This window comes from Monopterus albus, unplaced genomic scaffold, assembly GCF_001952655.1.
Source record: "Monopterus albus unplaced genomic scaffold, M_albus_1.0 scaffold70.1, whole genome shotgun sequence".
NCBI lineage: Eukaryota > Metazoa > Chordata > Actinopteri > Synbranchiformes > Synbranchidae > Monopterus > Monopterus albus.
In genome coordinates, this window is record NW_018127950.1 from 1796157 (window position 1) to 1809339 (window position 13183).

Sequence of the window (13183 nt, forward strand, 5' to 3'; positions counted from 1 at the left end):
AAGAACCAGACAGTGGATGCACTTATCTGATAAGCTATTAGACCAGGTAACACTTCCAAATGAAATATAAAAAAACATAGGTTTTAGTCTATTGATTATAAACTTTTTTTTTTTAAATATAATCACATGTGGCAGTAGTGTTTTTCTACAGCAGCCCATGGACTGACTTGACTCATTCAATCAGTTCTTTGGCAACACCTGGCAGCTAGTTTCAGATCCCACAGAGCAAACACACAGACAAAGGAAGCAGATGGATGATGGCGACAAAAATTATCACCGTGTATACAACACATTAGACATCTACACAGGTAAGACAAGATGTTTTGTGCTGTGGACAATGTATAAGTTGTATAATTTCAGGTATTCTTGCATTTTAAACAGAGGTGTCTGCTCGTTGTTAAGTAGCTCAGCATTGAAACATTATGGCAGGACCCGTAAATCCTAAATTACACCTTGTTGAGTCCCCGTTGTTTTTCATAGCTGTTGCCTCGTCTCACACTGTACGAGTGCATCCAACTAATTTCAGGTACTTTTTGTAGGTTTTGTTGTCGTCAATGCTAGCTAGCTAGCTAACACCGCTAGCAGCTAGCCGCTGTGCCGCATATTTATAAAATGCAACCTTTTAAGGTGGAACGTATTCTTATGTGTTATTAAATGAATGATTGGACAATGTAAATCAATCAACGTACGTCAAATTTTAATATGTTAACTTTGGCCATGCAGCTTGTTCTATACCATAACAAAATATAAACTCATCGGCCACCTTATTACAATTGTATGCAATTCAGTGCGACACTTGCGCCTTCACATCTGTGTTTATGAAGCTCAAAATGTTTCCGATTTTGGTAAAACTATCATGAATGTATAAATTAAGTTTTGTTATTGAGGTCATATTTTAAGATGTTGTACTGGACTACATTATATTAAGTGGTGTTCCTAATATTCTGACCTTCTCATGTACAGTATGTGGCTCCGGACATGGAGGCACTTCTAAATAATGTAGTCCACCTTTAACTACGACCTCAATAATGAACATATATTTGAATTTATACATATGACAACTTAAAACTGGAACATTTTGAGCTTCATAAACATATGTTATGGCAGAAGTGTTGCATTGGGTTGTATACAGTGTATATGAATTCAATGGAATATTCTTTCTCTTTACTTGGAGAATAAAGTGGTGGAGCGTTGTTCCTATGTGCCCGAGCAGTACTGCACCTATTACTTTAATACAAACACTTGGCACAGGTCAACTTTCTCTAATTCACTTTGTTAAAAACTGACAGGTTATATCCTGTACTCTGAAGAAAGCTGAACTCTAATGCTTCTCTTGGCAAATGCTGTTTCTGGGTGATTTGCATCTTGACCCCATAATTCAACCATGAGAATAGGTGTGAAGCTCACCCTCATTAATCTGAAGGTCATCTCATCCATCTCCAGCAAATGCCCTGGGTTCTCTAAACTCCACTACATCTTCAACAAGGGCTCTAAAACTGAATTACATCCAGTCTGACTCGTACAGAGGTTCTGCTGTGCCAAACACCCATACCCATAATTGAAATCTTATTCAATTATAGCTCAATATATCACCATTATCACCTCCAAGGCCAAAGAGTAGAAAGGGGTGGCTCAGACAAGGTTCACATTCATCCTTTCCCCCCCTTATTTTTCTACTTTCCATGTCTCAAAACAAACTCAATCATTCCTTCAGCTTCTCTGTTAAAAATAATTACTTATTGACATCTTAAACCTCCATTTGATTCCTACCATCTACCCTATGTTAATTAGTTACATTGCAAAAAAAAAAAAAAAAAAAAAAAATCTCATCTTACAAAGAGGCTCCAAGCTCTGTCTGAAACTATTAGAAAATATCATTATTCATTAAGTTAAAAGTCACAAAGTTACAATTCCTTGTTTGTTCCACTGTGTTTCAATTATTTCTGTGTATTTGTCTCTCTTGCCCTTGAGGAAATTCAGTTCAATTATTTATTTGAACAAACTTTTATGTAACTTTAAAGACCTTTTCACTTTGCACAAGGACAATAAGTATTGATGTTCTGTTTAAGTATTTGAATCATCTAATATCCAAGTTAAGTAGTCTTTCCTTTTGAGCTGACACAATTATTATCCCAACCTCTTTTAACTAAAGCCTCTGAGTTGTAACATTGTAGATGTAGAGCGTAAAAAAAGATGTGTAACGGTTTTCAAGTAGATTTATGGCCATTACTTTGAGAAAAGGACTGTGAGACAATTAAACCGTAAATCACACAAATGCTCAGGGGCACTTAGTTTTTACAGGAATAATTCCACATTTTGGAAAATATGGTTATTTGCTTTCTTGTCAGTGTTGGGTTTTTATGCCTGTGTGAGTAAAAAGATGGAGTTGGGATATGTTTAGGCTAGCTTTAAGACTTGTTTCTATCCCAATGTTCTTTTAAAGAAGCTTAAAAATGCCTGTAAACCTGTCTCATTTACACAGCATGCCTTGATTAAATGGTAGATGAAATGTAAACCTGACAATTTGTGATTTCAGGGGCATGTCTGAACTACAGCGCTTCCTGACCGTCCGCTCAGGACATCTGTGCAGTGTGTCTGGCTTTGGTTTCCAAATATTGTTGGTGAGTACAGGTTTTATTTTTTGCACACACATGTACCAAACATAGCTCAACGTGCACTGATGAAAATTGTTCTTCACATCAGTGTTTCCCCTCAGGATGAGCTGTAATGCTTCAGTGATCCCCTGTATTTTCAAATAGTGCCATCATCAGGGTGGAATTTCAATTGGTCCTGTGTTTTGGTTTGACCTGAAAAAACTCCTAACCCAAGTAGAGAGATGTTCTTTTTCAGGGCTGGGTTTTCTGTTATTAGCTGTGTAATCAGGTTTTCTGGATGAGGAACTGTGAGACTGGTTTTTATTAAGATCGTGTTAACTGAAATAAGATGGAATAGTCACCTATACACATGGAAAAGTGTTGAATTAAAAACTTGGTAACTTCTAAGCTCTAAAGTAATTACAGTGCAATAATTTTTAAGTCTGTGTACCGAGCTCTGCACCACCTGTTTTGAAACCACTGATTCTTGAGAATTTGTGGAATAATTGGTGGAAAAAACTGGTTGAATTTCTGTCATCATTTAAACTGTTACTGTTTTAAAAAGTTTGAGGCATCCCCTGATCATTTTAACAGATGTTTTCCAACAGAGCAGATGTGATTGTCTCTGTGTAGCAGGTACGAGTCTGTGGCATCCATATTAGCAACTGAGCTTGTGAATCACAGCAAGTTTTGTTTGTCCATAATGAATGTTGGTTGATCCGTGTGCAGCCTCAGCACACCTTCACCTACAAGTTCTCAGTTTTTCTCAGCAGAGCAGCTTCACTAATTAGACTTTACCTAGTGTAATTGACTCTGCCAGCAGCAGAGTTGGGAGTTGGAGGATGCTCACAGAAGTAATTGCAACAGAGAAAGAGAGCTGATGATGAACCTTGACAAACATAAAACCTGTGCTACAAAGGCAGAATAATGGGGTTCTTATCTTTTTTCAATTACAAAAGCTAAATGGAGAAGGTAATTGGGAATTAGTGCAAAGTCTAAAAAACACTGACCAAAGAGGTCATAAAAATGAAGTTGACTCCATAGAGAATATTTACCCTCATACATTCTTGTTTTGTTTGGCTAAAAAGTTGCTTAAATCATTTAGATCTCTTTACTGACTGTAGTAAGTCAGAATGGATAACCTTGGCTGACTGTAGCAGATCTAGAGATCCCGTCGTCGAGAGCTCAGCTCTTTGTTTGGAAGCTAACGTTAGCTAGCAGCTGTCGGCAGGTGACACAAATTGCAGAATAATCAGTTTCCGTCCCGTCTGTGCTCAGACTGATCACTAAAGTGGACATTTAGATGTAGTTGAAGCATCCTCTACTGTATATATGTAGCTGTATGGGTTAGTTTTGTTTTTTTTTTATTGTATCACCCCTCGTACAGTTGTCATGCAAGGGGGAAATTAACTAGACACCAAAATTAAGAATTTACCTAAAATTCAACATGGCAGGACAACAACTTCACGTTCTCTATAGAAAAGTCTCAGTCATAACAAGCTACTTATTTGTATTTGTCTATATTATTAGATCCAATAAAAATTAGAAGTAACTTCCTAAACAAATGACCAGAATCTACTGTGATTTCTCTCAAATTTAGTGACTGGTTGTTCAGTACATACTACTGAAATTGTCTATTGTACTTCACATTTATTTGAAAGCTATTACTGCTGACTTCACAGATTGTTTTTTATATGCAAAATGAGATCATCATATTAATTAGAGCTGCAGCTGGCATGCTTTTCCTTTTCAGTTTTTTGTTTCAATTAATCAACCATTTGGTCTGTTACATGTCTGAAAATAGCTTCCCAGAGCCCAAAGTAAAGTTTTGTCTGACCAGTGCTCCAAGTATCCAAGAACATTTTGTTCACACAAATATAAAGCCATAAATCCTCTAAATGGAGAAACTAGAACAGTTGTTGTTGAAGAACTGACATTTCTATTTGAAAACTGATTGAGATTGTTAAAATAGTTGCAGATTTCCTGTCAGTCAACTAATTGTCCCTTCTGTTTAGTGATGGAAGAAGTATTCAGATGCTTAAAGGAGAAATAATTTTAAATTTTATTTAATTTTTGCACTACTGATTCCTTCTGCTGGATAAAGATAGGTGACAAGCACTGCATCATACTTTGAGGTCATATGTTTCATATGTAAAATACTGGTCTGAAAAGCAGCTGAAGCTGTGTGTAGGTATTTGCTCAGAAATACTATATTTGACTTTAACAGCCATGATAACTAGTTTCTTCCATCATTGCATTGCAGAAATGTAATTGTTTGAGCTTGTAGCTCTTATTTTCCTCTGAGGTGCATTTAAATTCTTTCCAGAACTTTCATTATATTTCCAACTCATCTGTCACGGTGACAATCTCTCCCCAGTGTGGACCACCTGCAAAACAACGCTGATAGCAGAGATAAGTGATGTGTGGCGTGCTCTTGTGGACCTGAGGATTTCTGCCCATGTTTTGGACGCACTTAAACTGCAGGAGTCAACAGCAGCTGAGAAGTAAACGTGCACACACACTAAACATTTTGACGTTGGAGCACCTGCAGGTGTTCAGACAAGTAGTAGTAAACATGATTAACTCGGGACCTAAAAGTGTTATTTTAAAGAATTATTCAAATGAAGCAAAGTAGGATTCATTTATCTTTTATTATGGCACTTTGTACATGTCACGTTACTGAATCAACATCCTGGGTTTCTTGGTTTATATGGTACATAAAAAAGATAGTGCATGTTTTTAAAAAAAAAAAAGAACAGACAGTGCATTATTTTTACCACAATCAAATGTCAGTGTAAGAGGGATACTTGATCCAAAGTTCAGTCCTATAGATTGTTGGCTTTGTAATTGCGTATGACACTAGCCTGTATTTCCTTATTGGTTTTCTGTGTCCCTAAAACATAGGTTCACATTTCTTCAAGTTAATCATGATAATTCTCACAGAAAGAGCTCCTGGTTGCTGTAACTGTTTCCCTTCCTTTCAGCATAAGTAACAGATAAAATCCACACTTCTGGTGTTGTGAGTAGAAAGTCATTCTCTTCCAAAATTGCAACAACATTCGCTCAATTTGACCAGACAACTTATGTGCTGAGCTACACAACTCATGCAAGAAGACAGTCACTTTGGAAGATACCCACTTGATCTGGTGAACTTAAATTTATATCATCTTAAATGAAACTTTTAAATGTATTTTTACACAAAATGAGGATGGTGGATTTTGTCACTTAAATTTGTGTTGAGATATGATCTTTTCACAACCAGTGGAGAGAAAAGGAACCTTTTAAATGACCAAGAACTCTTTCAGTATGGTGTGACAGTTTTTTTTTAAAGACCGATTGGGGGGAGGGGAAGAAAATCCACTGTTAATGGCAAGATAACGTCACATTTTATACTACATCTCAATGTCAGGTCTTTAAATTGATTAATCTGTATCACTGCAACAGGCATTTTTCACTATAATGCCTGTTGCAACTTTTTAAAAACCCAAAGTGATGCATTCAGATTTGCTCATCTAACTCCAAAAATTTCAGTTTACTGTTACAGAGACAAAGGCCTTACAACTGAGAAGCTGTGATATTTCTGCTCAGACAATTCATCAGTTGACTTTTTTTCCCCTCATTTAAAATCTGTGGCTACTACCACCAGCCATATTCAGTCTGACAATAATAAGCAAAACCCTGATTCTCAAATAACCCCATACAAAAAACCAGTTCTTGTACATAAAAGTAGCATTACATGTTGGTGCATGTAAACATACTGTTATTTTACACAGGGACCAAGGTAAACGGGTTGCATTGAAGTGCTACGAGCTCTTTCATTGGCACACAAGGAGTACCATTTACAGTATATCTGAGGTTAAATAATCAGCTATCATGCGTTTCCTAAAAATTTGTTGCTGTGCATGTGTGGAAATTCTATTTATGGTTCAGCAAAAAGAACAGTTTCACACAGCATTCCCTTAGTTTCATGTATTAAATACTCTAGAATGTATGATGGGTTGTTACTGTACAGGATGCATGAGCTGTAAGAACTGATAGGAAGCATTTAGTTAATGTAAACTTAAAAAAAATGCTACTGAAGGTTCTCCAACAGAAGTCGTACTATAGCTGTTGGAGCAATCCTGAGTGGGATCCCAAACCTGACACACTTATTGAATAAAATGAGGCAGATAGAAAAAGTGATTGTTTCAGAAATACTACTTAAACTACAAAATAAATGTGACATGAGGCGGTGACAGATTTTGGGTGACGAACTGGCCAAGAGAGCTGTGTATTTGCTGCAGGACCTCAGATGATGAGGTATTCTTCTGACATCATTCTCTCCCTTTGGTTCCTCAGGTACTCAACCCTGTGTCTGTGAGATAGAGGGAGGTGGGCAGGTGAGCTGTGAAGTTCCTCTGGAAGTTGCAGGGACGGTGGTACGTTTAGGTCCGTACCCAGCTGACAGGTACCCAGAAGGACTCCTGCTCCAGACTTTCCAAGATCCCTTGCAGTTCTGCACACGCACTGGCTGAGTCCTCCTTGATAAGGACCCTGTCCACCAGGTGTCCATACTGCTGATCGATCTGGAGGGCAGACTGACGCATCTCCTGCAGGTCCTCGTCCTGTTGCAGAAAGTATTGATTGATACAGGGAGAGACAGATGCTGACAGATTCATCCTAGTTTTGTCCCAGTAGACCTTTTTCATATTTTGACTTGTCATGGTAGGAAAAAACCCAGGTGATGGCTGCATTCCATTTACGTGAGCCATTTCTAGGATCATGGTATTGTGCATGCTTGCTGAATGGCATTGTTTAGTGGGAACCTTAATGGAACTAATCAACCATTAATGTTAGCTACAACTCTGCTTTTTCTACTGCGACAAAGCCGTGGCTGCTGTGAAGGAGGTCTATGAGTGGGGGGTAGCCAGTTTTGGTCCTGCTGGTTTTCCAACTATCCCTGCCATATCTACTGCTGATTACCTGGGGTCAGGTTTGCTCATTCAGAAGCTGGAGGATACCAGTTCACTACAGTTCACTTTATCTCCCTGTATTGTTATAATAAAATGTCTTTAAAAAAAAAAGTTGTTTAAACTTGATTTATTTATAGGGCCACACTGAAGAAAATTAAAATATGAGATTAAAGTTGTAATTTTATTAGATGAACAAACTTCGTCTAACCTATTTAGAGTATAGGACACTACCGCCTGCATCAAAATAAGCTGCTCCACATTTTAATGCAGGCTGTAGTGTCATGTAGACTAAATAGGCTAAAGCCAATGATCTCATTTACCTAACACAATTACAACTTTGAACTCTTTAATACTGACATTTCTTCAATGCGGCCCTAATAGCTATAGGTTAATCCTTGAAAGACAACTTCCTATCTTCTTACACAGCTCAGTCTGTTTGCTAGAAAGAATTAGTAACACATAGTTTAGATGTGATGACCCTAAATGGGTTTGTATCTGTTTTGTTTGTAATTTCTGTACTTTAGCAGATATAAACTTCATTGAAAGCTCAGTCCCTAAAGGCTAATTCAAATTATGTTGTCTGTTCACCATACCTCATATCAAACTTCATTCAGTAACACATTCATTTTGTGTATTGGACCTTTTCATGCATGTCTTAGGAGAGAAATTATCTAGGTTTCTAAGGTGGAATTCTGCTTTATTGAAAAGTTATTTATGGAAAAAGGACTATGAAGGTTAGGTTCTGTATTTACATTAACTATCCATGTTTTACCCAAGTCAAACCCTGTTGACTATAAGGTTTTAACAGATGCGCCTTAAGCATTATGTGCATAGTTTTTACCTTCGGCCAGCTTGGACTGAGTGTGTCAGCAATGAAGATGGTAATTACTGTACCAATATTCTCCTGTGGGTGTGCTTGTAATGGCCTCAAAGGATTTGGAGAACTCTATCTTTATAATCTAATGCTAAATGGAGTTAAACTAACTTCACAAATGTTGACACCATGCATGAAAGTGTTAAAAAAAATATTTTCAAGGAAATCTTTGATTTTTATCCTGACTAAGCAGCTGGAACCTTGTAATTCCACATTAAGCATGATGTAATCCTAATACTGAGGGCCTTCTGAATTCCCTTTGAAAAGCACTTGAGGGATCCAGCCACTGACCTGGGACACAGATAAGACAGGACTCACTGTGATGCGACCATGTTCTCCCCCTCCTGGAGAGGTGCCGGCACTGCGGCGACGTCTGCTCTCAGGAACTCGAGGTTTGACAAATATGACATAGGGCTTGAACTCTGCAGTCCGCAGCCTCTTCAGGGCCTGGAGGGTTTATATACAACAGAGTAAACAGGTCAGAAAGCACACACAATAGTACAAAGTCAACAGTGATATATCAAACTTTCCACACACGAGTAGATATGAACTGCCTGTTGTCTACTCAGCGCTGCTGCCTGAATCTAACTCGTATCACATGATAGTGGATATGATACTTCACCAACACTAAACAAGATGCAATGAGAGGCTGTGATATGACTCCTACCTCAGGCTGCACATCTACTATACACATCTTATTTTTGGCCTGTATAGAGCGGATAGCCTCTATACTGGTGCCATACTGGTTTTCCTTGTATTCCCCATGCTCTATGAACCTGAGAAACAAAGTAAAAGACCTTTACTTCTACAGGAAATCATACATTTACACACACACACAACATGGTATCAGTGTAAACCTACTTGTTGTTCAAAATGTCTGCATCAAATTGCTGTTTGGTGACAAAGTGGTACTCCACCCCATCCTTCTCATGAGGTTTCTTGGGCCTAGTTGTATCTGTGGGAACATAAATGACAAGTTTAGATGCATGTGTTTACCCAGTGTTGAGTGATGTTCACCAACAAGCACAGTATAGAGTTTAAGAATCACTCACGTGGTACAGCCACTGCGTAGCAATGTGGGTTTTCAGCAATGACCCGCTGTTTGAGTTCATTGATTCGAGCCCCAAGAGAACCTTTGGAAGGCAAATGTGTGTTTAACAAAATAGTTAAAATCATCACTACAAACCCGTGAGTAACAGGTATTCAATAGGTTGTAACATGCTTTAATCCACTAGGTGCCACTCTCATCACAGGAAAACGAAGCATTTAATGGAGCTCAGTCTTACCTATCAGAACCACCAGACGGGGTCTCTCACTAGGCCTCTGCTGGTAGCGGGTCACCTCCTCATAGGTCAGGAACTCCGAGGCGCCAGGATCAGAGCACTCTCCTGATGATCCCTGTCTGTCCTTACGACTCAGCCGGAAACTCCTCCGTAAACCAGCTACAGTGAGGCCAGAGATGGGAGGGAAGGAGGGGCACAAAACAAAGGTGTTGGGTCAGAAGTCAGGAGCCATAAGATTTACTTGAGTGCACATCATGTGAGTACACTACACTTCTATAATGCCAACATAAGATATAGTTTTGCATTAAAAAAAAAAATAGTGCAGTGAGCAAACATGTTTTGAGTAATTCAACCCACTGATAATCATGCAACAAAAAACATTTGGGAACAGTGCACATAGATGAAAATAACTTGCACTTATCTGAAGTATAAATACTTGATGTTAGCTGAATCAGACATCGTGCTTAAAATAAAAACTAGATCACATGCATGGTACTAAATGTTCCTAAAGATTACAACAATTAAGCAAAAAACACACTTTATATATTTTTTTCTTCTTCAACTGTTCAGAACAAACTTTAGTGACCCAAGGTAGATGTTTTCTAACATTATGTTCCAAACAAGGCATGCTGCTTTGAACAAGGCTACAGTGCTGAGGCAGGATAGATAGAACAGCCTGGCCCTGGGAAACAGCAAATCATCAACAAATGAGGATCTCCCATGACCAGGATTGTTTGTAAACTGCCCCCCCAACAGTGTTGTGTACCCTCAGGAATGAGCCGTGCACTGTACCTGAATAAAATTCCCAGGAAAACACCTGGCCACAGGAGGGCGCCACTGCTTTACACTTAGGAGAGACTATAACTGGCGTTAGAGCATCACACAACCCAGCCTCAAACCTCCACACAGGGTGAACGAGCAGCAAATGTGCCTGGTTGAGTGTGCAATGCGTCCAACGTAGCAGGGCTCATGTGGGGGGCAGGAAGGGGTGTTTTGGGAAAGGGGAAAGCAGTGCACTGGCCACAGCAGTAGATGCGAGGGAAGGAGGAGGGAGGTTTAGGAGGATCCAAACACTGCTGGATGGAGGGGATGGTGGAGGGATGGTAAAGAGGAGGGCTGTACAGCTCAAAGCAGACTATGTAAATGTTCTCCCTTTGCTCGCTGTCATTCCAGCAGCTTGCAGGATGTGGGGAAGCAAATGGGGGTTAAGCTGAAGACAAGTGAGGGAGGGGAGGTTCAGTGTAAGTCTAGAGAGGGTTGAAGGACAAAGGTACTCTCTCCACCCAAGTATGAATTCAATCAAGCCTTTTAATACAACATAAACCTATTTAAATTAAGTACCAACATTTTACCACAATTATTGTAATATTTGGCCATGTTTTATTGAAAACACTATTTTATGGATCTAGAATTTCCTACAAAATTTCACAGGAGGAACTATGTAGTTTATAGAAACATTTGGCAGTGTTGGTATACTTCCAGTTAAATCACTCAATTCATTGTTTGTATTTTTTTTTTTTTTTTGGCCAGTGCACTGCAGGCCACCTGCAAAACCTGTCTACAGACAAGAGTACAAACCAAGATATACTGTATTAAGACTAAAGTTTTCAATAACTAATGAAATGGGGGCATTATTTAAATGAAATCCCTCTGGCTATCAATAACTGCTTATACATTCAGTACAACAAATAACAAAACAGGTGGACCTATAAAATAAAGTGCCACTGTTATATTTCTCAAGTTTGTATGTTCCTAATTATTTACAAGAAAGAGTCCTGGAAAGAACTGTAATTTGGTATGAAATGAGAAATCGGAAAAATGACTTGCATTTTGTTTTCTATGAATAGTATCAAGTTACAGTTCTTTTTAGGATGTTGTCATGAGAATTAGGAAATCACAGACTCAAAACCAGTGCAAATTCTGTGCCAACTAAATAATCCTTTCATCTGCATTTCTTCCTTTTGCCCAAAAAAACTGACTCGTCATCCATCTTTCTGAGTTCCTTCCTCTCGCCCTGACTTTGACCCCCTCTCTCCAACTTTCAGAACCTTCCTCTTATCCCTTGACCCCGGCCTCAGACACGTCAGCCCTATAAGCAGTCAGTCTGAACCCCGACGCAAAAGCAACTAGGAAACCAGCGTACAGCAGGGCTGTAACAGGCAAAGAGCAGAGAGGGAGAAGGAGGTGGAGAAAGATGTGCACACTCTCACCTATGTACTGTCCATTGAAATAGCCCTCACAGTCACAGTCCTCTGTAGGGAGGCAAGCAGGGAAAAGATGGGGTAAGCACAAGGTAAGAGACTTGGAAGAGTTTTAAGGAGCTAGGAAGGTGGGGATGTTAAAGGAGGAGGGGGGCAGGTTGGCCATGGGCTCTGAAGAGGGCAGGCAGGACCAACAGGCAGCAGGCAGATCAGACAGCTGGAGGTGAGAGTGGAGGGGCGGCCAAAAGATAATGAAGGAACACTGTCGGAGCCACTGACAAAGACTAGATGATGGGAGGAGAGGAGACCATGGCCCTCCTTCATCTGGAAAGGAGCCCGCTGTGAGAAAAGTCTCTGTGACCCACACACATGGAAACAAAAGCTTGGCCTCCCCAAAAATACACAGCTGAGGTAATATACAAAAGCCTTCAAATCCATTCTTCCAAAACAAAAAAAAAGCATTTTCACTCATCTTTTAACACATTTTAACATTTCAAATTTACAAAGATTTTAGAAAAAAGGTCAAGGAGAAAAAACTGCAGAAAACATTAAAACAGTCAAGATGCAGCAGAGTGGAAGATGAACAGAAGAACTAAATATAATGTGACTGAAGGTGATGCAAAGCAAACAAGAAGCTCCTGTTATCTTTAACATCCTCTGCTTGGTTTGGACTGAAGTCTCCAGGGATGCTGTTCTGCCTGTGCATCACCTGGTACAATGAACAGACACAATATTCTGGTCTTGGTAACAGTAGGAGAGACTCGTAGAAATCCCAAATGCACGCAACACCACTAACACACATGCAAGCTTTCTGCACACTCATACAGACACACACTGAGGATTTGAGGCCTCTGAACAGTTTTGCTACTGTGTGTTTTGTATGTGGATGTTTCTTTGTTTCTGTCTTATTGTTATGTTTACAGCTGCACACATTTACTCACCTTTATCACATCCTTGGTCATCTGGTACAATATGCAACAAGGAAGAACAAAGTGTAAAACATTACTACAGTAGGTAAAGGACAGGTCATTTTGTGTAGGTGACAGATAAAAGAACATAATATGGAAATAACTGAAGTGAGGATTTGTACATTTTACATGTAGAAAGATTCTTTTTTTTGCCATCACTGACATCACAGGCAAAGCTCTCATTTAAGGAGCCCAGCTGGGATATGGGGGAATTAATCAGAGAGCTGGAGGAGCATGAAGGGGAGGCCGAGACAGAAGAGACCCTGCAGGCTTGCTGCTGCATGGTGTAGCAGCACCAGCTGCCATATTGC

At 39.3% G+C, this 13183-nt stretch overlaps 1 protein-coding gene and 1 long non-coding RNA gene across 7 annotated transcripts in view; one reads left to right on the top strand and one right to left on the bottom strand.

The window, feature by feature from the left end:
- Positions 1-7021, top strand: LOC109963158 (uncharacterized). The gene is made up of 4 exons (XR_002275363.1): positions 1-308; positions 2537-2621; positions 4972-5098; positions 6933-7021. It is a non-coding gene; the product is annotated as an uncharacterized LOC109963158 (long non-coding RNA).
- Positions 5226-13183, bottom strand: part of mpp3a (MAGUK p55 scaffold protein 3a) — a 23349-nt gene continuing 15391 nt past the window's right edge. For 4 of the 6 annotated variants that reach the window (XM_020605471.1, XM_020605472.1, XM_020605474.1 and 1 more), the window contains exons 12-20: positions 12846-12866; positions 11914-11955; positions 10496-10561; positions 9707-9862; positions 9473-9553; positions 9282-9375; positions 9088-9196; positions 8739-8867; positions 5226-7198 (exon numbers count right to left, since the gene is read on the bottom strand). In XM_020605471.1, the coding sequence (XP_020461127.1) occupies positions 7019-7198; positions 8739-8867; positions 9088-9196; positions 9282-9375; positions 9473-9553; positions 9707-9862; positions 10496-10561; positions 11914-11955; positions 12846-12866 (878 nt within the window). In that variant the 3' untranslated portion in view covers positions 5226-7018. The remainder of the gene's footprint in view (positions 7199-8738; positions 8868-9087; positions 9197-9281; positions 9376-9472; positions 9554-9706; positions 9863-10495; positions 10562-11913; positions 11956-12845; positions 12867-13183) is intronic. The other 2 variants (XM_020605475.1, XM_020605477.1) reach the window with 2 other exon arrangements.